At 45.1% G+C, this 26,214-nt stretch overlaps 1 protein-coding gene across 1 annotated transcript in view; it reads right to left on the bottom strand.

Annotated features, from left to right (window-relative positions):
- PPIL6 (peptidylprolyl isomerase like 6) overlaps positions 1 to 24,048 on the bottom strand; it is a 481,265-nt gene extending 457,217 nt beyond the window's left edge. The window contains exon 1 of the mRNA XM_069606540.1: positions 23,840 to 24,048. Within this exon, the coding sequence (XP_069462641.1) occupies positions 23,840 to 23,953 (114 nt within the window). The 5' untranslated portion in view covers positions 23,954 to 24,048. The remainder of the gene's footprint in view (positions 1 to 23,839) is intronic.
- Between the last annotated feature and the right edge of the window lie 2,166 nt (positions 24,049 to 26,214).

Raw genomic sequence — 26,214 nt, 5'->3', positions numbered from 1 at the left:
GTGTAGATATCTTTTGGTTTTGGTGGACTATACGTCCAGATGGATTGAAGTGGCGACTTGTGCCAGTGTCAATACTGATTCTGTTATTGATTTTCTAAGGAAAGTTTTTGATCGTGAAGGCTTGCCTGCCAGTATAGTTACAGATAATGGTGTGCAGTTCACGTGCCGAGTTATGAGAGAATTCTTGGACCAGCATGCCATTTCTCATTGTCAGACGGCTTTATACAATCCATCTGCAAATGGGTTGAGAGGGCCAATGGTACTATTAAGTCAGCTATACAATTGGCTCTGGCCAATGGTTTGGATTGGCAGGAAGTTGTGACACAATATCTTGCTGCATATCGCAGAACTCCAAATGTATTTACGGGGAGGTCTCCATTTGAGCTCATGAGGGGCAGGAAGGCAGGTACCATGTTGAGGACTTTGGCCATGGTGGGTGGTGGGCCATGTCATGTGGAATTGCAGGATATACATCGCAGTATTCTGGCGCGCCAGAAAGCTGTAGTTTCTTCTCAGAAGTTCAGGAAGGAGTTGTCTGTGAAGGTTGGGGTTTATGTGCACATAAAAAATCCCAGGAGGGTCCACAAGGGCAATAGTACGTTTTTACCCTCAAGGAGAGTTGTTAAGGTTGGCAAGGGTCATGTACATTTGGAGGATGGCTCGGTGTGGAGTAAGAGACGGGTGGTGGTGGATGGCTGCAATCGCGAGTGTGCTGGAGGTTCAGAGGCAGAGTTGAATGAGGCAGAGTTGAATATGGAGTCCCAGGAAAATGTGCTGGACTATGATCCTGTGAATTCACAAGCGATTAGGTGCGAACAAGAAGTGGTGGTTCCGGGCACTTCTAGTTCGGCTGTGAATGTGGAGGGCGGAAGTGTTTCTCCCCAGGAGTGTAGGAGTGCTCCTTCTCAGCGATGTGATGTGGGGCAAGGAAGGGGTCGCCTGGCCAGGCGATGTGGGCCCCCCATAAGATTTAGAGATTACATTTGTTAAATGTTCTGATTGTTGTACTTCAATATGAAATATTCTGATTTTGGCTTTGTTCTTGCATCCTTGCAACCCATTTTGTTTAACTTTGCAGGTGCTTTTGTGTTTACCTTTGTTCTATTTTGCATTATTATGTTTTTGTTCTTCTAGCAGTGAATACTTTTGTTATGTAAGGGAAGAGGATATGTCGTAATGTGCACAGGCTCTATTGGAATGTTGATGCCAGTTTGTGAATCAACATTCCAAGAGGCCAGTTAGAAGTGACTCTGGAGGAGGCAGCTGCTTGTGGGGTCTATGCGAATAAAAGAGACGTTATACTTACCACTGTGTGGGGACAAAATAGCATAATGGTTTATTTTGAAATATGGCCACAAAACCAAACCCTGTGGAGATTAGGAGAACCCTTGCATCTCACTTGAAATTATATCAATGGTAAAATCCCCAAGCGAAATTTCACAAAAAAGAGAATGAAATTAAGTTGGAAAACGCGGTTCCAGGCAGGGCTGTGAACCGGAAATATCAAATGCTGAATAATATTTATCCATTAGAAAACCTGGGCTAACTGTTGCTAGTGGCAAATTTGTTCTCTGGGACCCGTTTTTGGCAATGACTGGAATGTCCAAAATTCACGTTGAAGAAACCTGCTTTAAAATACTCTGATTTGATATCATGAGATGATATTCTAGCAACAGATTATCTTCAGGTATATTGGTGGTTACCATCTGATCATGCCCAAAACAGAAAAGGTCAAAGAGCAGCCGGCTCAGTTATTAGGGTGACACCCAGCTCGCCTCCCTGCGAGAAAAGAGGAGCTCTTCCCAGGAGACCCGTAAGCCACTGGCGTAACAGGGGCCCCCGCGGTGCGGAGGGCCCCGCTAGCACATGCCCTGGGAGGGGGCCCCACTTGAGGAAAAAAATGAAAAAAAATATTTTTTCTAAATCTTTTTTTTAAATTTCTTTTTGAAATCACTTTGCCTGCATAAAGAAATTTTTCTGTAACAGAAATAATGTCTTCTGAAGACGGAGTAACTACAAAAAGAAATGTTCTTTTTGAAGTCCGAGGGTTGCCCTTGCCCCATGACATGGAAGACCCCAGGCTGGAGGCCTCCATGTCATGGGGTGGGGGAGCCCTATGACTACAAAAATAAATAGTTTATTTTTGAAGTCACTCTTGCCTTCATAAAGAAATGATTTCAGTTATGGTTCGGTCCTTAACAGAAATAATTTCTTTATGAAGTCAGAGTGATTTCAAAAGAAACAATCCGCATCATTACAAGTTTGGCCGTAGCCTTGCTGGTAAAACCGGCAGGCTGCCGCCCAACTTGTGCTTTTTTCCAGCACCCGCGAATGGGCAATTACCGGGCCATTACGGCCCCACCGGACCCGGTAATTGCCCATTCACAGGCGCCATGAAAAAATGCTCCCCATTCCAATTTGATCCCCATATTCCAACGGGAATGGGGAGCTTGGCTGCACCGGTACCATTCAGAATGCTGCCGGTGTATCCAACATGCTCGGCTCGCGGGTCAGACCAGGCGGGTGGGAAGGCACCCGTGAGCAGAACTCGTAGTTTGCCGGTCTGGTAACAACAGTACCGGCAAGCTTACCGGTACTGTTGTTACCGGACCGACAAACTTATACTGAGGCCCAATTTCTTTTTGAAGTAATAGGGCTCCCCTCAACCCCATGACGTGTGCGTGTGTGAGTGTATTGGGAAAGAGTGAACACTTAAATGTGGAGGTGGCTGCCTGTGTGAGTGTATGGTGAAAGGGTGCACACAAATGTATGGGTAAATGGGTGTGCGTGTGTGCGTGTACAGTGAAAGGGTGCACACTTAAATGTATGGGTGGCTGTCTGGGTGTGCCTGCAGGGTGAAAGGGTGCACACTTAAATGTATGAATGGCTACCTGGGTGTGCCTGTATGGTGAAAGAGTGCCCACTTAAATGTAAGGATGGCTGGGTGTGCATGCGTGTATATGGTGAATGGTGTTTGTGCTTGTGTTCAGGGGCACAACAAAACCTACATTTCAGGGGGCTGATCCTTCAAATGTTGGGAGAGGCGCTAACTTCACGGGTGGTGGGGGGAGGCAAACTTATTTGTGTGGGGGCATCTAACTTCTTTACGCATTTTAATGAGACTATTTTAGTGCAGCTTCAATGTTACAAGCTGTTAACTCTCTACTTTAAGTGTGAAAGCACCCTCTTATGAACTGTTGTGAGAATGAACGTCCCCTTTTCCCTTTCTACACTTCCCTGGCATGAAAGTACTAAACCCACATCACAATTTCAATTGCCTAAAAAATTTGGCATTTGAATGCAGATACTAACAGTGAAATGCTTTACGTTAGTAACTGATGGGCCCTTGTTAACAGTGAAACCCAGATGCCGTTTAACATCTGCCTCCTATTCTGTCCGACAACTTCTCTGAAAGTCAGCCAGGTTGAGTCAACATAGCCCAACATTTCTGGGGGTGAGTGCTGCAGCCCAGTCAACTGAATATTGTTAAGCCGCTACTTGTGTTTAATGCCTTAATTACTTATTGGTTATCATCATTACTACTAGCCCTATTCTTCCTTGTCCCTATACTTGGGTATTAGGCAGTACTTGTGTATGAGGCAACATGCCTCATACACAAGCACTGGGATGAGGTAGAGGTACATGGAGGTAATCCCTGACTTAGCTACCTATATCTTCATTACTCCTAATGCCACGCTTCCTCATCCCAGGACTTACCTATGAGGCAAGGAGCCTCAAACGTAAGTTCTGGGACAAGGAAGAGGGACATGAAGGTAATTCTGGGCCAAGTAGCTGATTTTGGAGGTTGGGGTAGGGCATAAGAGGGAGAGGGGATCTGTGGGTGGTGGAATTGTGCGATAAATCACAATGGTTGTCCATGTCCAGGCTAAGCAGGCATGATATGTGGTATTAGTGGCTAGAGAGGCATTTTGGTGCAGCCAGTCTAGTTATTCCTCAGTTTGGTATGACTTTTCTTTTTAGTGCACAGTCCTGCTAAGTGTAATTACCTGGCTAGCTTGACATTTGGGTGCTGCCAGTCTAGCCATTTCTTACTGCAGCATTGTATATTTTTTGGAGCATCTGTGATAAGATGATATGATATAAGTCTATTATAACACGTCTGTATACAAGTGTTTCTTGGCGCAACAAGCAATGGATTGAAGATAGAGGGTCGAAATGGCAAATGATCTTACTAGGTCTGTGTCATTCAAATCCTGCAAGTGTGGGAATGAGAAATGCAGGGGGAAAGGGAGGGGGAAGTGCAAGGAAGAAGGGAGGGGAAACAGGGCTGCAAGGCTCCTAGTCAGTGCAGCCAGGACAGCGGGGCTCTGGGTAGTGCAAGGATAACAAGGGACTCTAGGGTTACAGTTACAGTCCCTAAGTGCTTGGTAGGCTGAAGGCAGTGTAAGGGTGACTGATCAAGAAAGAGCCTGGACTCAGTGAGACTCGCCAAGCAACCAGTCAGTACAGCAGGCAGGTAGGTCAGCAGGGGAGGGAGAGAGCGAAAGCAGAGGAGAAGAAGAAAGTTTTGAGCTGCTTCCGGAACATCAGGTGGTCCGCTAATGTTTGAGAGGGGCAGGGAGGCCATTCCAGAGGGTGGCATTTGCAGAGGAGAGAAATCTACCCCCACTCTCTACCTAAAGAAGCATCTAGCCCTTAGAGAGTTGGAGGTAGCTGGGGGAAGGGCTAGTAAAACATTGTTTTTTGGAAGAGAGTGTTGGATGTAGTGTGAGCCCGACGCCAGAAAGCCTTGTGGACAATTCAAAGGGTCTTGAACTTGATTCTTGCAACCTCAGGGAGCCAGAGGAGAGATTTCAGGGTTGTAGACATATGATCCCTGGGCTTGTGGCCAAGGATAAGTCTTGCTGTCCTGTTCTGGATTAGTTGCAGAGGGCGGAGAGTAGAGGAAGGCAGCTTGAGAAAGAGGCTGTTGCAGTAGTCCAGCCTAGAGAGACACAGGGCTTTGGAGACAGTGAGCTTCTGGGGGAAAGTGAGAAAGGGAAGAGTCCCTTTGAGGAGGAGCAGCTGGTAGGTAGTGAGACTTCTTGGCGACGTCCAAAATGCGAGGAGAGAAAGAGAGAGTGGAGTCGATGATGACAAAAGGTTTTTTTGCCTTGAAGGATGGCAAAGGAAGAGGGTCCAAGGTGGGCGGCCAGAGTGAGAGAGGGAATGCAGGGGCAGGGGTCCCAATGAGAAGGATCGCCATCTTAATGGAACTAAGGTAGAAATTGTTGGAGGTGCACCAATCCTGAATCACGGATAAACAGTCAGGAATGAGCAAGAGATGAAAGGAGCCTGAAGGAAAGCTGAGTGCCATCCGCTTAACAATGAAAGTTAGAGGAGAAGGTAGAGATCAGGTGGGCCGAAGGGGCCAAGTAGAGGTTGAAAAACCAGGGTGAGAGGGTAGAGCCCTGGGGAATGCCAAAGGTAGAGAGAGAGGTGGCAGAGAGAAAGGGACCAAGTTGGACCTGGGAGGGGCAGTCCAAGAGGAAGGAGGTCAGCCACTCCAGGGCCTGATCCTTGATATCCAGGTTCTCACATAGTGGATTGATCAGGATGGCGTGGTTGACTGTGTCGAAAGTAGCGGGAAGATCAAGGAGGATTAGGACAGAAGGAAGGCTGGAATCAAGGTTAGAGAGCAGATATTCACGGGTGTTCAGGAGAGAAGTTTCTGTGCCTCTGGCAGCTCTGAAGCCAGACTGATGGTCATGGAGACAACCAACAGATTAAATGTAGAGAATAAGCTGGAAGATGGCCAGCATTCTTTCCCAAGAGTTTGCCCAGGAAAGGGGTGATGGAGATTGGGCGATAGTAAGCCGGACAGGTAGGATCGGCAGATGGCTTCTTGAGGAGTGGGTGCACAACGGAGTGCTTGATGGGAGAGGGGAACGTTCCAGGGATGAAAGACTGATTACAGAAATCGGCCAGGTGCAGCAAGGGTGTCAATATGGTCCTTGATGGTTCTGGAGGAGCAGGAGAGCAACTGTTTGGATGACACTTTCATGGATCAGACTTGTCTAGAAATCTTGTCAGGTGCTGTCAGAGAGAAAGAGGAGAAAGGAGGAGGAGAGGTAGAGATGGCCAAAGGGAGGCCGAGAGAGGAAGAGGGAGAGGAAGAGGAGATAGGTGACAGGATGTCCTGAGTTTTAGAACCGAAGTGAGAGGCCAGAGCCATGCAGAGGGGCTGGGAGGGAACAGGAGAGATGGAGACTGCAACAGGATTGACCACTTCCGTGCAGATTTTAAAGAGTTTGGCCGTGTTGTTAGAGGCAGCAGAGATCCGGGCTTCAGTGTGTGCTCTCTTCTTGATGAGTGTTATTGCTTCGACTGGCATTTTTGTGCAACCAGTCTTGGTATGTCTAAATGTGGCCTGGCATGCTTTACTGTAGTGTTAGGACGTGTCTACACTGGTCTATATTGGGCAGCCAGTCAGACCTGTTTTCAATGTGGCATGACATTTTTAATAGCAAAGCAGTCATGTTCCTGTGCATTGTGCAAGCGTGATAATCTAGGCCTGCCCAGTGTGTAGCACGAACCGTGATTTGTTGCCGAGTTGGGGGGGGCACTCACAAAATGTGGGGGCCCCCCTGCGAGCCATTCTGTTACGCCACTGCCGTAAGCTGCTTGTAAAATTTGCTTTCCACTGGAGCTACAGTATTTACCCTGGAGGATACCCAAAATACTGCTCTTTTGCTCCATATAATGCAGATGAAGAAGCATTGGCCTGATAGGCACAAATTGAATATGTTATTAGTGATCCCCGAATCGCTTGATAAAAGCCCAAATACCACCTGCACAAGGGTGACTGCAGATTTTGTATTTTGTATTTGTATTTTATTTATATAGCGCACCAAGCCCTTGGGCATCTGGGCGCATTTCATACAGTAGCATAGAATAGGTAAATTACGATTGCATGCACAGTGTTAACAGGTGACAAAGAATGAGTATTTAGATGGTGAGAATAAGAGACAAATTAACATGGTATACAGTGAATTTCGCAAGAAATTGACAGGAAGAATTGCAAACTAGGCACGGTATGGGAAATTGTATCACGGGGTCAATAAGGTGAAGTGTATCAGTGTTAGGGCTCATTCAGTGTGAGCCAGGTTTTTACATTGTTTCTGAATTTATAGAAGGATGGTTCGGCTCTGAGGGTTGCTGGTGGGGAGTTCCACATTTTAGCTGCAAGGACCGGAAGCTTCTGCCTCAGGCCTTTTGGAGCTTGAACCTCGGAATGACCAGGCAATTGGAATGTGAGGATCCCGTAGGGCGGTCTGAAGATTTCCATATGAATTTATCGCACAAGTACTTATGTGCTAAGTTGTGTAGGCATTTGAAGGTAAGTGATAGAGTTTTAAGTCTGATCCTTTGGGTGACAAATCACCAGTGTACACTGCGTCTCATCTCCGAGATGTGGAGTGATCTAGGGTGGTTGGTAACTGGTCAGAGGGCATTATTTTGGAAAATGTTAAATTTGTTTAGGTTGTTTTGGTTAGTGCCAAGATAGAGTGGATTACAGTAGTCTAACTTAGATAGGACTTGGGCCCTGGCTAATGTGATGCAATTGCCTGTGGTCAGAAATGGTCTGCAGGCGTTGATTAAATTGCACGTGTATGCATTTGTGGAGGCAGTCGCGTTAATTTGCCTTGTTAGAGAAATGGAGTAGTCAATGTAGATGCCTAAGGTGTTTACATCTTTAGAGACAGAGATGTTGTTGCCGTCAATATTGAATACATTGAATTGTTTGTCAAGTCTGTTGAGTCTGGCTTGGGTACCTACAAGGAGCAGCTCTGTCTTGTCGTCATTTAGACATAGTCCATGTTTGACCATCCAGGCTTGATTAGATAAATGTCGTTTAGGCGATTGGAGTTTATGTTATAGTCACCAGAAATAGGGCTAAGGATCTGAGTGTCATCCGTGTAGTTTGTGTAGGAGACGTCGATAAGGTCTAGGTCATCAAAGAGGGGTTTCGTGAAAATGTTGTAGAGTGTAGGGGAGGTACAGTAAGAGAGAGAAAGTGAGTCAAAGCTACCCTAACCGACAGGCTTGACATAGGGTCAACAGGTTTGCAGAGGAGCTAGATAACTGCTAGCTCAATAGACAAAGAAAACACCTAAGGATGCAGGAATGGCAAACAAGGGGTGTTTTTTAATTTACACTAATAGGGAACAAAACATTTTTACAAACTGCGCCGTGGCGCTGAAGATATACATTAATAAGCACATTTTGATCTGCATCTTTGTGAGTTAGTAGGCAGAGTGACAAACAGTGTGTATTTCATGTATTGTTTTAAATGGTAATACATTTAACATTGTCAGTGTAGGTGAGGTACATGATCCTTGGGGGACTCCGCAGGTGACATGGACAGGAATAGCAGATGCAGTGAGTGAGATTCCCCTGTTAGTTCTATTTTTAAGAAGGCCTGATTCCAGGTGGTGGCTTCATCAGAGAAATGGGCAGCGGAATGAGAGGTGATTACATAAGACTTTGTGGTCCACCAAGTGAAAGGTCGCTGAAAGATCTAATAAACAAGAGGAATGCTAAGTTGCCTTTGTCTTTTATGATCTCTATTTGTGTTACTAGGTCTAGCAAGGCTGTCTCAGTGCCATGTCTAGGTCGAAAACCTGATTGACGGAGCCCTAGTAAGTTTTTGCTTTCAAAATGATGCTGAATTTGTAGGTACGCTGCCCTGTCCAGAATTTTAAGGAGGAAGGGCACAGTGGTGATAGGTCTATAATTTGTCAGGATGTTAGGGTCAAGGGAAGGTTTCTTTAGAAGTGACAGGGCCAATGCAATCCTTGAGATTAGTCGGAACTGTGCTAGTTGCAAAGAAAGCATTGATTAGAGCTGTAATAAAAGGCGCAAGATCTTTCGCCGACTGTTTAATAATTGACGCTGGGCAGCCATCGCCTAGGCATCTAGATGCTTTCAGACTCATGATTATGTCCTCAACATCCTTGGTGGCGAGGGGGGAAAACTTGAACAGGTCATGTTTGGCAGGTGGGGGTACTTGTGTTGCGAGAAGGGGTGTGTTAGTGGTCAGGCTGGTTTTCTTTGTCTCTATTTTAGTTTGTAGAAGCTCGATTTTGCAGAGAGAGCTTTCTGGATATTGGTGCACCATGTGAAATCTTTAATGCAGGTTACAGGTGGAGCGGAAGGGGTTTCCAGCTCTCTAAGGATGCTGAATAGTTCTTTCGAGTTAGATTTAGCTTTGGAGATTCGGTCATTGTACAAGTCACTTTCGGCTTGAATGATTGCGGTTTTATAGTTGGATAAGGCAGTTAGGAAATTATCTTTGTTAGCAGCTGAGGGAAGGCTTTTCCAAAGGGCTTCTGCAGCTCTTTTTTTCTTATGCAAGGTTCTGAGGTGAGGAGGTAACCAGGTGTTCAAATGCGAGTGCGGTTTGGCTTTCCGCATTTTTAAGGGGGCAATCTTGTTAATGACATTTAGAATAGTAGTGTTGTAGAAGTCCACTAAAGAGATTGGGTCTGCATTGGAGGTGGTGAGTTTGATGAGGGGTTGAAGGAACAGGAGTAACTTTTCAGAAGTTATGTTGCGCATATTTCTTGAGAGTCTGGGATGTGCCACAGGTCTTTCTGAGTTAAAGTGGTTGGTGTTCTGTAGAGTAAATAGAATAGTGTGATGGTTGGAACAAGCACATGGTTGGTTGCAGAGGATGTTAATGTTGCAGTGGATGTCAGTGATCCAATCTATGAGTCTGCCTTTATTATGAGTAGGTTGGGAGATGTGTTGTGTAAAGCCTAGCTCTGAGATGCTTTTGGCAATGGTTAGTGCGTTGGCATCTTTAGGGTCAAGTAGACATAGGTTGAGGTCTCCCAGAAACATCACTTGAGATCCTGGCTTTGTGTTGGCTGTGAGCTGGTGGTCCATACAGACAGTGAATGCTTATGGTTCACATAGGCCACATAGGTACCTTGATCGAGAGGAGTTCTCAAGAAGGGAATGTTTGATTGGGGCGGAGCCTTAGCCCTAGTGCTGTTTTATCAATAAAGGCGATGCCGCCGCCTTTTGCAGACATCCTATCCTGTCTGATAATAGTATATTTGTCCGGGATGGCCAATGAGAGCAGAGGACTAGATTTGGGCTGGAGCCAAGTCTCAATAATAGCGAGGAAGTCGAGACCTGGGCCGCATGGCAGTGATTGACACATTCTGTGATCGGAGCATCAAAAAATGAAAAGGGTAAAAAAGCAGGACAATTCATGAATGCTGAGCAGACTGACTGCCACTCAATGTGGGGAGCGGGTACCAGCATGTGGGCCGCTGCAGAGTGATTAACAAGTACAGGCCTGGGGTAGCGGCTCCAATTGGAGTGACTGTGAGCCCCAGTGCAGAGAAACGCCCGTGCAACATTATTTCTGCTACTGGTGGCTACATTCAGGTGTGCATCTGGAAACATGGCCTCTTCTTCAATGTCCAGGTGATCCACCCCACGTCAGACCACCATACAGGTGTCAGTTTGGAAGGAAACTGGCTGTGTGCCTCCAAAAAAGGGTGTGCACAAGAAGAGATAGGGGAGGATTTTTTCGCCTACTGAACGCCGTGGCAGAAGAAGAGGACAATGCTCCAGAGGTAGGAAGATTTCCACGTCAGCAGGGATCCCTCACCCCCTTAGTGGAGTGTGACATTGCAGGCTTGTCATCGAGACTAGGCCCACGATGGAATTTATGGATTGAATGCCTTGAAATGTATTTCAACGGCACGGGAGAGCTCAATGAACATGCAAAGAATTCAACTCTGCTCTACTCCACTGGCCCAGCAGTACATACGGTTTTTAAGACCCTTCGGCCCATGGACAACATGTATGCTGCAGCTAAGACTGTGCCCAGAGAATACTTCATACCCATGGTCAATGTTGACTATGAACGCTTTGGAATGAGATCTACCCAGCAGAAAGAAGGTGAATCACTTAATGCATTGCATGGAAGGCTGCGCCACCTTGTGCTCACATGTTCCCTAGCCAACAAAGACGAGGAACTCCGCCAGCAACTGATCCAAGAATGCTCATCTGTAAAAATTAGACGACAAATTCTGCAGGATCCATGCATCACACTAGTTCGGCCATTTACATGAACTTGCCAGGGCTTCTAAGATGGATGCCACCATGAAGACAGTCCGGAAGAGGTATGTGTTGTGGACAAACCACCATTGAATAGGTCAAGTAAGAAGCCCCAATGGGTCAAGAGGGAGAACTGTGCAGGTACTACACCCATATGTCCCTGATGCGAGTATGCTCTCACCCATTCAGGAGACTGCCCAGCAAAAAGGTCACACTTGTGGCAAATGTGGGACAGTCAACCATTTTGCAAGAGTATGTCGTGCTCCAGCACTAGCAACCCACTCTAGAGGAAAAAGCTACACCAAGATCGCAGTTCCAGAAGATGGTCCATAAGGTAGCACAATTTGAACAACCCGGGAAAGTTAACGGAAAGGCTGAGGAAGATGAGGACGAGGAAGACCTGTTCTTAATCTACAGTGTGCTTGAGTTAAGAAAAAAGAGGAAACACCAACCCAAGTGTGTAGTAAAGATCCATGATACCGACATTCCCGTGCTCATTGACACAGGGGCATCTATAAATGTAATGGCGGACAAACACTGTCAATGATTAGTTGATCCTCCACTGCTCCACAACACATGTGTCAGAATTTTCAAATTCAGAGGAAACAATCCCTTACTTGTCGCCCTAGTCCAACACTAAGGGAGGACCATTAAGGCTAAATTCTTTGTCACCAAAATAAGTGACGTGACCCTGCGGTGCTATGCGGCGGCTGAAGTGCTCCACATTGTAAACTTTGCATTTGGGGTGTAGATGGAGGATGTCCAGTCACTGCTTGAACAATTTCAAGATGTGTACATGGGAATCGGAAGGAAGAAAGACAAACCTATCTACCTGTATTTTGACGAAACGGTCCAGCCGATAGCCCTGAAGAACAGGTGAATTCCATTTCACCTAAGAGATCAAGTGGAACAGGAACTGGACAAATTGGTGCATATGGAAATTATTTAATAATGTGGGAGTCCCCCATAGTAGTGGCAAGAAAACACAAACAGCCAGGCTCAGTACGCATTTGCGTGAATTTGCGTCTCCCCAATAAAGCAATCAAAAGGGAGAGACACATCATGCCGACAATTGATGAAATTGTGGCTGACCTGCAAGGTGCAGTGTACGTCTCCAAACTTGACTTGAGATTAGGCTACTACCAGTTAGTTCTTGACCTAGCTTCATGATACATAATGACCTTCACTAATCACAAAGGCCTATATAGCTATAAACGTCTACATTTTGGGATATCATCTGCTGCTGAGGTATTCCAAAACGCAGTGAGGGGAGCTCTGGCTGGTATTTGGGGAGCCATCAACATCAGCAGGATAAGAGGACCTACACAGAGATAATTGTGCCTTTTTACAAAACAACTGGAATTCTTTGGGTTCATGTTTCAAGAAGGCGGTATCTCGGTGGATCCCGCCAAAGTAAAAGACATACAAGATGCTCAGGCCCCTGTAAGTGTGTCGAAGGTAAGAATCTTCTTCAGGATGGTCACTTACTGTGGAAGGTTTATAAAAAAACTGGTGACCATTTTGGAACCCCGTTGAACTTTGACAAAAAAGATAGTGCCTGACAGCGGACGGCCCTGGAGCAAGTAGCATTTGAGGACATGAAGAACACGCTCATTGCAGACAGTACGATGGCTTTCTTTGACCAATGGAAGAAGACAGAAATAATAGTGGATGCAAGCCTGTTTAGCCTGGGGGCAGTCTTGACACAATTGGATCGGTCAAAGGTGTGAGGCCAGTGGCATATGCCAGTAGGGCACTATCGACCACTGAACAGAGATATGCGCAAATTGAAAGTGAAGCCCTTGCAGTGCTGTGGGAGTGTAAACACTTTCACCTATACATCTATGGCAAACCAGTAACAGTGATCACTGATCACAAGCCCCCGTTTCCTTTGTAGCAGGCTCATCATCAAAACCCCCATCCGGGATTGAAAAGTGGATGCTAGGCCTCTAAGAATATAATGTGGTCTTAATTTACTGCCCAGGGAACGATACTGCAGCAGACTACCTGTCCAGGCATCCCACTCCCAACAGGGCAGACATGGACATGGTAGAACGCGAGACTGAGGAATTCATTTGAATGAAGGTAGAGGCAAGGACTCCCAACTTGATGTAGCTGGATGACACGAAGAAGGCTTCTGAAGAAGATGAATGTTTTCCGTATAATCAAGAAAGCAGTAATGAAAGGGGAGTGTGCTTGCAAAACTGTAAAAGCATACTTTTGAGGCACGACTGACGCTAGAACAGCTATGCAGGATAAGGAACAAACTAACGTTTACCACCGATGGCATAGTGATGAGAGGGTCCAAGATGGTAGTCCCCACCAAATGTGTCCCTTGAGTGATAGAGCTAGGACACCATGGACACCAGGGAATGGCAAAGACAAAGGCTTGCCTCAGACTCAAAAGTGTGGTTGCCTGGTCTAGAGGGCACAGTGGATGAATTTGTAGAGGTGTGCGTTTGGTGTCAGGCAGCAGCCCCCATACAAAAACACTATGATATGAATACTATGATACAATCGGGGTAATGAAAAACAAGGTAAATGCAGTGATGGGAAACGCAAGGTGGTGAGTGCACAAAATACAAATTATACAATAGGATTACCACCTGATGGCTAAGAGATCACACCCAAAATGACATGTATAAATTAATAACATATTAAAATACAATGTTCATATACATTGCAAATAAAGTGCATAGAGAGCTGTTTTTAAATAAAGTGCTAGCGTGACTCAAACTTAGTAGAAAACCAATGTAGTCATCCCGGTCTGTGTTTATTAACAGATCACACAAAGTTGTATTACTTAATGTAAGACTCCAAGGTTTTTACAAAGACCCTTGCTCAAAACAAGGGCCATCGCTCAACATGTTTTTGTTCTTTGACTCATCTCTTACCCTCTTACGACACGTTAATGCCATCACATCAGCTGCAACTTACATGGCCAAACTTATCACGGCATGTAGACCTTACCTTACAGTGGAGAACTGCGTCACATTGCCCAGAGCTCTGATCCTCTCCAGGATCGACTACTGTAAAGCTATCGTGGCAGGCTCCTCAGCTAAAAGTATTAAGAAGCTACAGACCATCCAAAATAATGCCATCAGAGCGGGTCTTAATATCCCCAAATCAGACCCCATATCTACTGCTAGAAGAAACATTCACTGGCTACCCGTAAGAGACAGCATTACATTCAAAATACTGTCTCTTACTCACAAATGTTTGCTAACACTGCTCCACGCTACCTCTCTAACCTAATCTCCAAAGTTCAATCAACCAGACCAACTCGATCGGCTTACCTAGGACAACTGACCACACTAAGATTCAAAACACAAAAAACAGGAGGATCTAGCTTCCCTGTTATCGCAGCCAACTACTGGAATGCCATGCCTTCAGATCTAAGAACTGACCCCTCACTATGGTCCTTTCGCAAAAAACTAAAAACATGGCTCTTTAACCAGATATAATGACACAACACCCCGCCTCCAGGAAGCGGTGGGTCTCCCCTGCCTTCTATACACAGATAAGTCTGACACAGCACAACTTGAAACTGCGATATTACACTAGGTGATACGCATTATGCATATCTCTGACTAAAAATCCAGATCTAAATGTAACTGAACATGTAACTGTGAACATTGTAACTCTGCAACATGCATCGATACTACATGAACATCATAATTCTGCAACATGTATCATCACTGCTTCTGTAACTGCAGCTGTAACTGCGCCACCAAGTTTCTGTAATTTAACCATATTCTTAAGTCAAGCACCCAGAGGCCCAAGGGTTAGGCGTGCTGTATAAATGAAATAAATAAATACATTTGGCGAACTTTCCTCAGGAGCTAATTATACAGTCACTCTTTTATATTAGTACCCTTCTACTGGTTCTCTAAATGAGCTATAGTGTGCTGGCAAAACTTTGTCTCTCACGACACTTGAAATTCCCACACTGCAAGACACCAAAAGACATTAAAATAGCCATTAGTGCTGTATGTTCATATGGAAGGGAAATTAATATGATGATATGATAGTTTATTTATATAGTGCCTATACACAATGTGTTTCAATGCGCTTCAAGGCAAGGGAGGGAACAAGGGAAAATACAATGACATTCTTATAGGCCATGAACAGTAAGGATGTGAAATTAACTATCGTACTCGGCCTGACGACATTTCAGATGGTGCAAGAGCTAAGATATAGGAAGGGAGGGAGAGAGTGGGAAGGAAATGGAAACAGACAGGCAACTACCATACTAGGCCTGACGGCATTTCTGGTAGAGCTGGAGAAAACAAAAGGTGAGGGAGAGGGGTGCAGAAAGGGAGTAACAAAACAAGCGACTATCGTACTAGGCCTGATGACATTTCAGATAGTGCTGAAGGGGGGGACACAATTAAGGGGACGGGGGAAGAGACAGACGAGGTTGCTATCATACTAAGTCCAGGCACAATTCTGATAGAGTAAGTGCATAGAAGAAAGTAAGGGGAGGAGATAGGAAAAGAGAGGAGGAGAGAACAGAGAGTCAGCAGTCAAAAAGAGTGGAGAAGCAAGAGGGGAGAGAGAATACAATTGCAGAAGTCAGTAGTAGCACATAATGTTTCAAGCCAGGATACAAGATGAAGATGGGAACAACATGATTCAGGGCCACCACGAGTACAAGATGCAAAGGAAGTCCAGCATGAGAGTTGAGAAAGGGTAACGCACCGGGAATCAATGAAGTCCATAAAAGTCAAATCCAGCATTGGCCACAAGACAGTGATGGTGAAACCAGAATGTATCAGGACAGACTCCTGCAGAAGTAGGCTGGTGGGGGTGAGAGGGAGCAGCTCAGCGGCAACGTGTTCGCCTTGGAAGCAAGATGACACGAAGCAACACAGGTTCGATCCCCGGGTCCGCGCTTAGAAACCTCTGGGTATTTAAGCGCATTATAAATACGCAACTAAGACAAAAAACAATTACGTAACTAAAAAACCAACAATTCCTGTAACAGTGCCTCGACGCCCGCGGGCTGTGTAAGCGCTTTAAAAATGCAAATAAATAAATAAATAAAACAGACAACAACTGTGTGCGAGAAGGGAGAGGGGCACAATGGAACATAACAGGGGGGGCGCTAGGGGGTGGGGATGGCCTGTGGGCACAGAGGGGGTAAACACATGTTGGTGCATGCTTACTCAAGCCCCTACCTAGCCCAGAAATCAGAAAAAGAATGCCCTCTCAGGGCTGGTGGCGGAATTCTCTTTGGTAGAACGCAGGTATACTTTCAAAGTAAAGATTCATATATCCATCTGCAAATACACAAAAACATGTATTGAGAAAACCACTCTTTTAGACCTCCTTTGCAACCAGAAAAAACACGTGAGGCATCCTAACTATCGCAGTGCGGTTCTATGTGATTGTAAAAAAATAGCTAAGTATTTTATAACAAAACTTTTACAATGAAAAAATACGGATTTTATTTTAATTTGGGGGGGGGATCCTGCCCCAAATCCTCCCATTTCCCTATTTTTGTAACCCACACCAATCCCCTCCCAACCCGTTTTAACCCCTTACTCCATCCACCATATATACATATTTAATACGAATTCAGTATTTTTCCGTTGTAAAGGTTTTCGTTATTAAATACCTCTCTGGTTTTTATTCGATATAATCACTGCATATATAAAAGTGCTAGGTTAGGTGAGTATTAACCTTTAAAATAGTATCTCTGGACAAGTATTTGTCAGTTTCAAAGGGCAACACTTTGTGCTATCTTTCCTTTCCCTAAACTGCTTATTCATTCATTACTGAATCTGAATGAAATATAAGTGTAATCTTATTACACTGAAATGTATAACTCTGGGATTATTACTGCCCCAATTGCCATGATAGTGTACTGCGGGTTGCCTCGGAACACACAAGTAAAAATTACAAAGTAGTCTAAAAAAGGAGTGTACGCCAGGCAAGAAGTAACGCAATTTATTCTGGGCTCAGATCCAGCTGGGAAAACAATATTCAAGCATAGCGCAGAACAGAACTGCACGAAAAGCACTGTCAAAAATATGTCCCTAAAATGAAAGCTTTTATAATCATACAAAGTAATTAGCATCATGTCACATTGCAACATTAGGTCAATCCTCTAAGTGAAACTCATTGGTAGAGTTATGTAATTCCCCTATAGCAGGACATACATTATCAGAAAATGATTGAGTCCTGCAAATCTTACCACACCACCCTTGACCACCTCTGTGACATCACAGTCCAACCCCAAATGCCCACATCGTAGTGCCAAAACATTGAGACATTTCCGATGACCAGTGGATCTTTATTCATCTGCCACTGGTGAGCTCCATCTGTTTCTCATGAGAATGCAACTGATCATGACACTGAAAGAGCCTTGAAACATTGACAAGCTACCGTTTTAATGTTGCGTCTTGGAAACTCCCTGAATCTCTTACCAGGCTCACATGTACAATGGGTATTTTGAAACTGCCATGGGGAATTTTGAAACCGTCAGTAGACTCATTTCATACACTAATATGGCGAATTATCAAATGATCGTGCAGTCACTGCCTTCCTATGGCACCCATGAGCTCTGCTTACTGACCTCGAAAGTATCTAAGACTGCTTCATTTGTTAATGTAGGATCCTGGGAACATGTATTTTGCAATGTGCTAACAGCCTCTGTGGCTGCTAGGCAAATTAATAAAATGCTAATTCATTTCTAGTGAAAGCAAGCTCTGAGGCCTCTTTACAGTGCCTAGGTCTAATGTTAAGTCTCACATACTCATCTGTACTTCAAACTGTATTACCTATAGGTTATATGCTTAGAACACAATTAATTGAGGCATTCTCAAGCCTAATGCATAGAACTGTATGGCTATCAACAAAGCCCCCCCCCCCTTTTTATTGGGCTAATCCCGCAGCTTATACATTTGCGCCTCTTTACTGCACTGAACTTGCATTTTCATCACAATAGCCTCTTAACAACAATCACCTGAATAACAGCGAGTGTCCATTTGGAAGGCGCTTGTGTGCGCTGTATATCGATATGTTACACTTCTCTGGATTTCTGTATTGAGAGTGTATCGTTTGGGTGGGTGGACACATCTTTCTTCACTCAGCGCTGCATACGGGGCTTTAAAGTATGCACATAAATTATTGTGCTCTGCCGTGTAAAAACAGAAGTCATCTAGCACCAGTGAAACATACAGCACACTTTAGATGTAAGCGTGAAAGCTAAGAGCCTCACTTACCAACTTGCGGTGTCGCAATCGCCTGCAGAATTTAAGTCAGTTCCCCCGATGGCGCGTTCCCAATTACTAAATGAGAGAAGTAGCACAACCCGTGCCCGATGATAGTCCTGTTTTGATGTTGACTACCTAGTAAACTGATTAAACCCTGTATGACGTGTTAAGGTAGAGTATTTGATGCATCACCAAGATAGAACAAATAAACTTACCATATAGTGCGGCCTGAGAGGTCGCTACAGGAATGCCAATCCATATTTTAAGTGAATTGATCAAAAAACATTCCCGTTATTTCAGCAGGTGCCAAAAAAGGCACTAAAATAGTACCATGAGGGGAGTCAAGAATTGCCACTGGTTCGGAAGTATAGACAAGTATGGCGGCGGACTCTCAAAGTGGGGAAAAACCACAGAACAGGTTATCATGCCATGTTCTTTCTAGAGAGGGACGCCTGCTACCTTTTTTGCATTTTGCAAGGAACTTGGGTTGGTCACCCTAAGTTAACTGGGGGAACCCAGAAGTGGACCCCTTGCTCACTGTGCTAGGAGAGGCACAGCTCCACCTCACTGATGAGGCCCAATAAGGCTGAAACATGTGTCTGGGGATGCTGTTGGTTCTCTGGTTCAAAGGAGGTTTGCCTGGCATTTCGGTGCTGGACTGCCCTTGTGGGCAGGACAAAGACTGATATACAAATGGTTATCCTTCCTTTGTGAAAGGTACAGTGAGCCAAAAGCGATGACTGCGGACTAGTGGGAAAAAAACACAGAACAGGTTAGCATGCCATGTTCTTTCTAGAGAGGGGCGCCTGCTACCTTTTTGGAATTTAGCAAGGAACTTGGGGTTGGTCACCGTAAGTTACCTGGGGGAACCCAGACGTGGACCCCTTGCTCACTGTGCTCAGAGAGGCACAGCTCCACCTCACTGTTGAGGCCCAACAAGGCTGAAACACGGGTCTGGGGTTGCTGTTGGTACTCTTGTTCAAAGGAGGTTTGCATATCAGTCTCTGTCCTGCCCACAATGGCAGTCCAGCACCGAAATGCAAAAGGATATTCCTCCTTTGTGAAAGGTACAGTGAACTAAAAGCGATGGCGGCGGACTCTCAAAGCAGGGAAAAACAGGTTATCATGCCATGTTGTTTCTAGAGAGGGGTGCCTGCTGCCTTTTTTGTATTTTGCAAGGAAGTTGGGTTGGTCACCCTAAGTTAACTGGGGGAACCCAGACATGGAAATTATTATTATTATTATGGACCCTTGTTCGCTGTGCTCAGAGAGGCACAGCTCCACCTCACCGATGAGGCCCAACAAGGCTGAAACATGTGTCTGGGGATGCTATTGGTTCTCTGGTTCAAAGGAGGTTTGCCTGGCATTTCGGTGCTGGACTGCTCTTGTGGGCGGGACAAAGACTGATATGCAAATGGACTTTCTTCCTTTGTGAAAGGTACAGTGAGCAAAAAGCGATGGCTGCGGACGCTCAAAGTGGGGAAAAAAACACAGAACAGGTTATTATGGCATGTTCTTTCTAGAGAGGGGCGCCTGCTACCTTTTTTACAATTAGAAAAAGTACTCTGCTTCCATGGTTTTGTTCATCTAATATTTACTGTTTTGGATTTGGTTGTTAATTTCCACATGTCACACTTTCTACATGGTTAGTGTCCTACAATAGGGCTAACGCCTCATGTCAACATTACTGAGGGTGTATTGTTTCTCACTTCTTGCATTCTGCTCTTACTTATGAGATTACCAATGGAGGTGCTTTTTCGATATGCAAAGAGAGGCTCTTCCAGCAGGTTCTCAGCCAATTCTAATATTTTCCAATGTGTGTTAATGATGCTCTGGATTTTTAAACGTTAGAACTTTATCTAAAAACAGCTCTCTATTCACTTTATTTGCAATGTATAAGAGCATTGTATTTTTGTATGTTATGAATTTTTACATGTAATTTTGTGTGTGATCTTTTATCCATCCAGTAGTATACCTATTTTTCTAAGATCGATCAAAGTTTTCTTATTTTCTAATTGTCTGATTTGCATTTTGTGCACTCACCACCTTGCGTATCCCATCATTGCATTTACCTTGTTTTTCCTGACCCCGATTGTTTCATAGTATTTTTGATTACAGGGTGGGGTCAGGACTACACCTACAATCGCACTGGTGCATCCCGGAGTTCCCCCCTTTGTCCATCCCCATGCAACAGGAACCACAGATTGAGTCTATGACCAGAAGCCGCCAGCCTTGGGACGCTACATATAAAACACCATGGTTCCTGTAACACCTAAGAAGACCAGGCTGACTACAAATTGTAAACACGTCTGCCTTCTTACAGATAACTAGTATACATGTGTATAATTCAGATTTATTCCCCAATGAGGAACATATGTTCTCTCTGTAATTCATGTACAGGTACAACACATCACATGAACATAGAAATGTGTATTCATCAACACGATAAAAATAACATTTAGGTAATTATTAAGAATACATAACATACATAATCAAATCTCATAATCACAATGTAATGTGAATGCTATCAATGGTTAACATGACATCGACAAAGTACAAATGCATGAAATGTATGAAGTTCAAATGCATAAGTGATGACTCCAAACAGACGGACAAGATGGAAGTGCAATCCCAGTTGATGGCACCAGATCATATAGCCCTTCTGGCCTACTAGTGTTCATTAGTAGCAATGTTATTAGAACTAGGGCTCAACCTAGAGGTTACAGTGAAAAAAGGGTAACAGCCAGGAGAAGTCCCCTAGTTTCGACAGACGCAATGAAATGGTCTTCCTCAGGGCCAGAAGGACTCCAACTACAATGCAAAATAAAACAAATATTGGAATATATAGCCCCTAAACTATATAAGTGTGTACCTGTTATTTTAAGACATTGTCCTACTCCTTAGTTGGCGAACAAATGTTACCCACGTGTCCTGCTCAAGACTGAATCACGATCCAAAAAAGATGCAGAAACAACTTCTAAGGAAATCCATTCCTCCATGCTATATCACGAAGTAACACTGAAAAGATCCACTGCACACCAAGTACAAGACACCAGGCGTGGATCCCCGAGTTGTGCACTGTAAAGAAAGTAAAATACCTGCATTTAAGGCATCTGTAGTTCCACTAATCAATAGTTCCACACGTTATGAATTTCAGAAAACTCAGAATGCATAGGATTCTCGCACTGCGCAAGAGCCTAACATGGCGGACATACCCAAAAACCATGATCAGTACTGGCACTCAGCACAAGAAAAAATGTTTGCAACAAATCGAAAAACTATTGTTAATACTATTGCTAGTGCGAGAATAGCAACTCACTGTGCCAGAGGCTGTTGGTAATTGCACGTTGTCTGCAGTTCCACTTAATATAATACAAGTGGGCATGCATTCCACAACGGAGGAGATCACAGGGGCAACACACTTGTCTTGGAAGCAAGACCACAAAGAGCAACAGAGGTTCAAATCCCGGATCCGTGCTTAGAAACCATACTCAGGTATGGTATTAGGTGCGTTATAAAAAACCAAATAAATTTAAATTGAAAAGCGGCCTCATTCTTATTTACTTGTCGACCGGCTTCATGTAGCATACGGAAGCATGCAATCACAACCCGAAACTAGGGTTGCTGCTAACCCTTGGGATGATATGCATCTGGACTTTGGATCCACAAGCCGTGAAAACCATTTTCTTGTAATGGTGGACCAGTGGTCGAGATATCCAGAAGTAGAGTTTGTTACATCCACATCACTCTCAGACGTAATCCCGGTAATAGAGAAGCTTTTTGTGACCCATGGGTTCTCGGCTGAATATGTTCCGATAACGGTCCCCAGTTTCACAGTGAGGGGTTCTCTGAGTTCCTGCGGACCAGGGGAATTCATCACTGGATGATTACTCCAGTCTGGCCATGTGTCAATGGGGAAGCTGAAAGGTTTATGCGGACCACCCTGCACAAAGTATTCAGAATTGCTCATGGGCAAGGCACGTGTGAGAAAAGAACATTATATCAGTACCTGCTGGAATATCGCATCACCCCACATTGCTGCACCGTGGTGCCCCCAGCAGAGTCATTATTCCAATACTGTCCAAGCGGGTTTCGTTTGGATCCCGTGCCCTGCAGCCCAGGAGTGATTGACGATCAAGTGATCCTTGACCAGCGAAGAAAGGCAAATGATGCAGAGAGTAGCAGGAGAGGGCTCTGTGACTACCCGCTGGTGGTGGGAGATGAAACGATGGTGCGCGCAAGATGCCCAGAAGGAAAACTGATGCTCCCACATGGGCCTTGTCCATTCCAAGTGGTAGATGTAAAAGGGTCCAAGATAACAGTGTCGGATGGACATGACACCATCACGAAAAACTCCAGTTTTTTCAGAAAGATGGTGGGATCTCCAGAGGAGAGCAGGGGAAGAACATGTATGTCAGGAAAAGTGCTCTATCCTGAGGATGGAGGAGTTGGAAGAAGACATGGCCATGCAACACCTCCAGCTGAGGATGGTGAAGAGGGCCCAGCTGACCGAGGTGTAGGTGGAGGTGTTCAATGGCCAGTAAGGGAAAGGAGGTATCCATTGAGGGAATCCAGAATCCTCAGACTTACATCCAGGACTATGTGATTGACGTTTGATAACAAGTGTTGGAAAATGTGATGTTATAGTATTAAACATGTTGATGTTGTTTGAAACAGTTATGAAAACGGAGGAGTGTGGTGTTATCACTTTAAGGAAGCAGCGACGGGTACGTCACTGCGTTTCTCTAATAAAAGGGCGTCACGCTCGGCTAGTCAGCATTGCACGAGCGGATACCCTACAAGGAACAGCTGTGTCCATCTCATTCTTGCGGCCCCACGCCCCCCACAATGTGGTCGAATTTGATCAAATATTGCGCTTTGTGACTGATAGTACTCTTCTTCCTAATTTACCGTAAACATTGTAGATTAACGTGTTGCTGTTGTTAATGGAAGATCGTAAAACATGACGATTTGGATGTTGGAATGGGATGTGCTGGTGCATTTGTTGAGTGAGTTAGTCTGAAAAACAACGCGCACCTAGTTCCAGGTGGAACAGTATTTATATCACAAATGAGTGTCAACGCAACGCAACTGCGATCAGTTGATAATAGTGCAAACTAACTTTTCGACACCCAGATCCCCACGGTCTTCATAGCTCCTTCCAGGAGTATCACCCTATGCCAGAATCGCTATTTTGCAACGGAGTAACGTTACATGTCTACATGTGATGTGCAAAGTATTCTCGTCCTTTGAAATTCACTACACTATAAATACTATAATCGCGCAAGTATAGACGCAATGTCTGAATGGAAGTGAGATTTCCTTTTGTGATCGAGGTGGGGGGGGGGGGGGGGGAGGGAGGTCGAGATGTGGATCACATGTTTCTTTGCTGTGTTTGTCCACAGGGGCAGCCCAAATGCAACTGTGTCTGTGCACACAAGTGTAGCCGTGCCTCCTGTACTGCGGCGATACATTAATTGTAAGCGTTGCCCGGCGGCGGCTCACGCTTCATCCGCTCCCACAGTCCTGCCGGATCTTACCTGCGCCACCCACGTGGCCATGTGGAATGCGGGGTCCCGCATGAGCCCCACCACCTGCACCTGCAGCGGCTCCGTGCAGACCGGGGCTGGAGGACACGTCACCTCACAAGACATTTTGAACCGATGCCGAGGTCCCGGCTACAAGGTCTCCTAACAAGCAAGAACGCGTCAACAAACGCGAGGCCTCACTATGGCAACGCCAGGCTTCCAGAGGCAGCACGTCAGCGCGAGAGCATGCTCGACTGACACGAAGCACTGTGGTTCGCTACCGAGAGCCACAGCCAAGGTCCTCCCTCAGCCGGGGTCCCACGGGCACAAAAAATAGGCACGTGCACTAATCATCATTGGCAAAGCCGCGAGGTCTGCCTTAAAATGCCAGTGCATGGATTGTAAGGGCCGGCTCTAGGATTTGCCAGACCCTGTGCTAAAATATGTACGCCCCGCTGCTAATTGTTAGAAATGTGTTAGGCTTTCAAGAATACTCTGTTTTATAGAGATGACATGAAAACTTTATGAATCATAATAAACTACTCTGTCAAATAGATCAATCAAATGGTAATTCACAAGTTGCGCCAGCCGCATTTATTTAAAGTTAGTCCTTATGTTAACACGTATTTCAGCCTTGGGGCTTTTTCAAAACCGGACATAAATTAAATCATTCCTAATAGCTTTATTTGCATGTCACATGATGATGCTTAAAAGTAACTTTAATCTCGGGTTAATCACTTTTTTATGTGTCTTTTTTATGTGTTCCTGGAGCGTATTCTCCTAGCGGCAGCGTTCTGTATCTAGAAAGACAAATATATAAATCCTTTATAGAAATATGTTAAGCAAAAAAAGTATGATTGTGGCATTAGTCTACCACCCATTCTTCAAAGGAAGAATACAAATACCAGAATGCCTCTAGGTTTGCAAATGCACTTTGAGTACTTAAAGACACATACAAGACATTGGGCCTCATTCCGAGTTCGGCACAGTGGCAAAAAAAAGTGGTGGTAACGGAATTACCACAACTTTTACCACTCTGCCAAATCCCGAGTTTTGCCTTGAAGTGGAGGATTTACCTCCCGCTTATGCCGGAGGGAATTCCTCCGCTTTACCACAGAAAAATAGACAAAATCGCAATTGCCGCCTGCTGGTGGTAATTCTGCCGAAATCCCCATGGAGTCCAAAAAATGGGGATTTACACTGCCTACCACCACTTGTAATCCCGCCGTAAATTTGCAGGACCAAGTGGTGCTAACGGTAATTCCATCTGGCGGATTTACCGCTGAACTCGTAATGAGTGCCATTGTGTGGAAAGTTCACCGGGTTGTGAAGAAAATGAGAAGTTCCACAAATGAGCAAACATGTGTTGGTGTGTCAAATAAGCACACATGAAACTAAGAAAAACAGCTTGAAAAGGCTTTTTTAAATTTCCTTGAAAGAAGGCAGAGATTTGAGTGGCACCTGAAGCTTTGTGTGCACGTTAATGAAAAATGCACCGATTACAGTTATCACTGATATGTTAACGGGGTCATTTTCAAAGATATGCTAATTGCATGCAGGAGACCACCAACACTTGCACTTTCGTCTTACTGGTCGCTGTCACGCAATTTTCAATGCTCACAAAGCAAAGTGTAATTGTGAACAGTAAACGAAGGTGCAATCACCTTTACTCTTCACTTTTACTCGCCGCTTTGTGAGGCATAAAATGCCACCTGCAAATTACGCTTAGAAGGCAGTGGGCCTCATTACGAGTCCGGCGGTGACCGCGGCGGTAAAAACACCTGGTTACTGCCGGACTTGTATTACCATTCCGCCTCCGTGATTCCCGGAATTACCGGGGCATTACAACCCCGGTTTTCCGGGAATCACGGATGCGGAATGGTGTTAATCCCCATTCCCATCGAGTCCTCTGGGACTCGATGGGAATGGGGATCATGGAAACACTGGCAGCATCTCGTAATGCTGCCAGTGTTTCCTCGTCCGCCTGCAGGCAGGAGGTGTTAAACCCGCTAGGTCAGACCTGGCGGGAACATCACCTCCCGCCTGCCGGGGTTGTGATCGCCCGGCATGGAAACAACAGTGGCGGCGGGTTTACCGCCACCGTTATTTCCATACCGGGCGATTTGTAATGAGGCCCAGTGTCTTATAATGGATTCCAATGGAAACAGCAGGTGCTAAACCGACGCATATTCAATTGGAATCCTTTGGTTTTACGTCTGCATGAAAATCTCATTCAGGCTTAAAACCATGTGCTCTCCCAAGATGGAGGAGGAAAGCAAAGCAGAGATGCAAATTCTGCTTTGCTGACCTTCAATGCCTCGGAAAGGCATCAGCTTGAGCAGAAAAAGGATGCGTAAAAGCAATTTTACGCTTTAATTTTCCACTCC

The sequence above is a fragment of the Ambystoma mexicanum genome, chromosome 4p, assembly GCF_040938575.1.
Source record: "Ambystoma mexicanum isolate Mex_15411 chromosome 4p, UKY_AmexF1_1, whole genome shotgun sequence".
Taxonomy (NCBI): Eukaryota; Metazoa; Chordata; class Amphibia; order Caudata; family Ambystomatidae; genus Ambystoma; species Ambystoma mexicanum.
The sequence above is the reverse complement of the archived record's forward strand: the minus strand, read 5'-3'. Positions and strand labels throughout refer to the sequence as shown.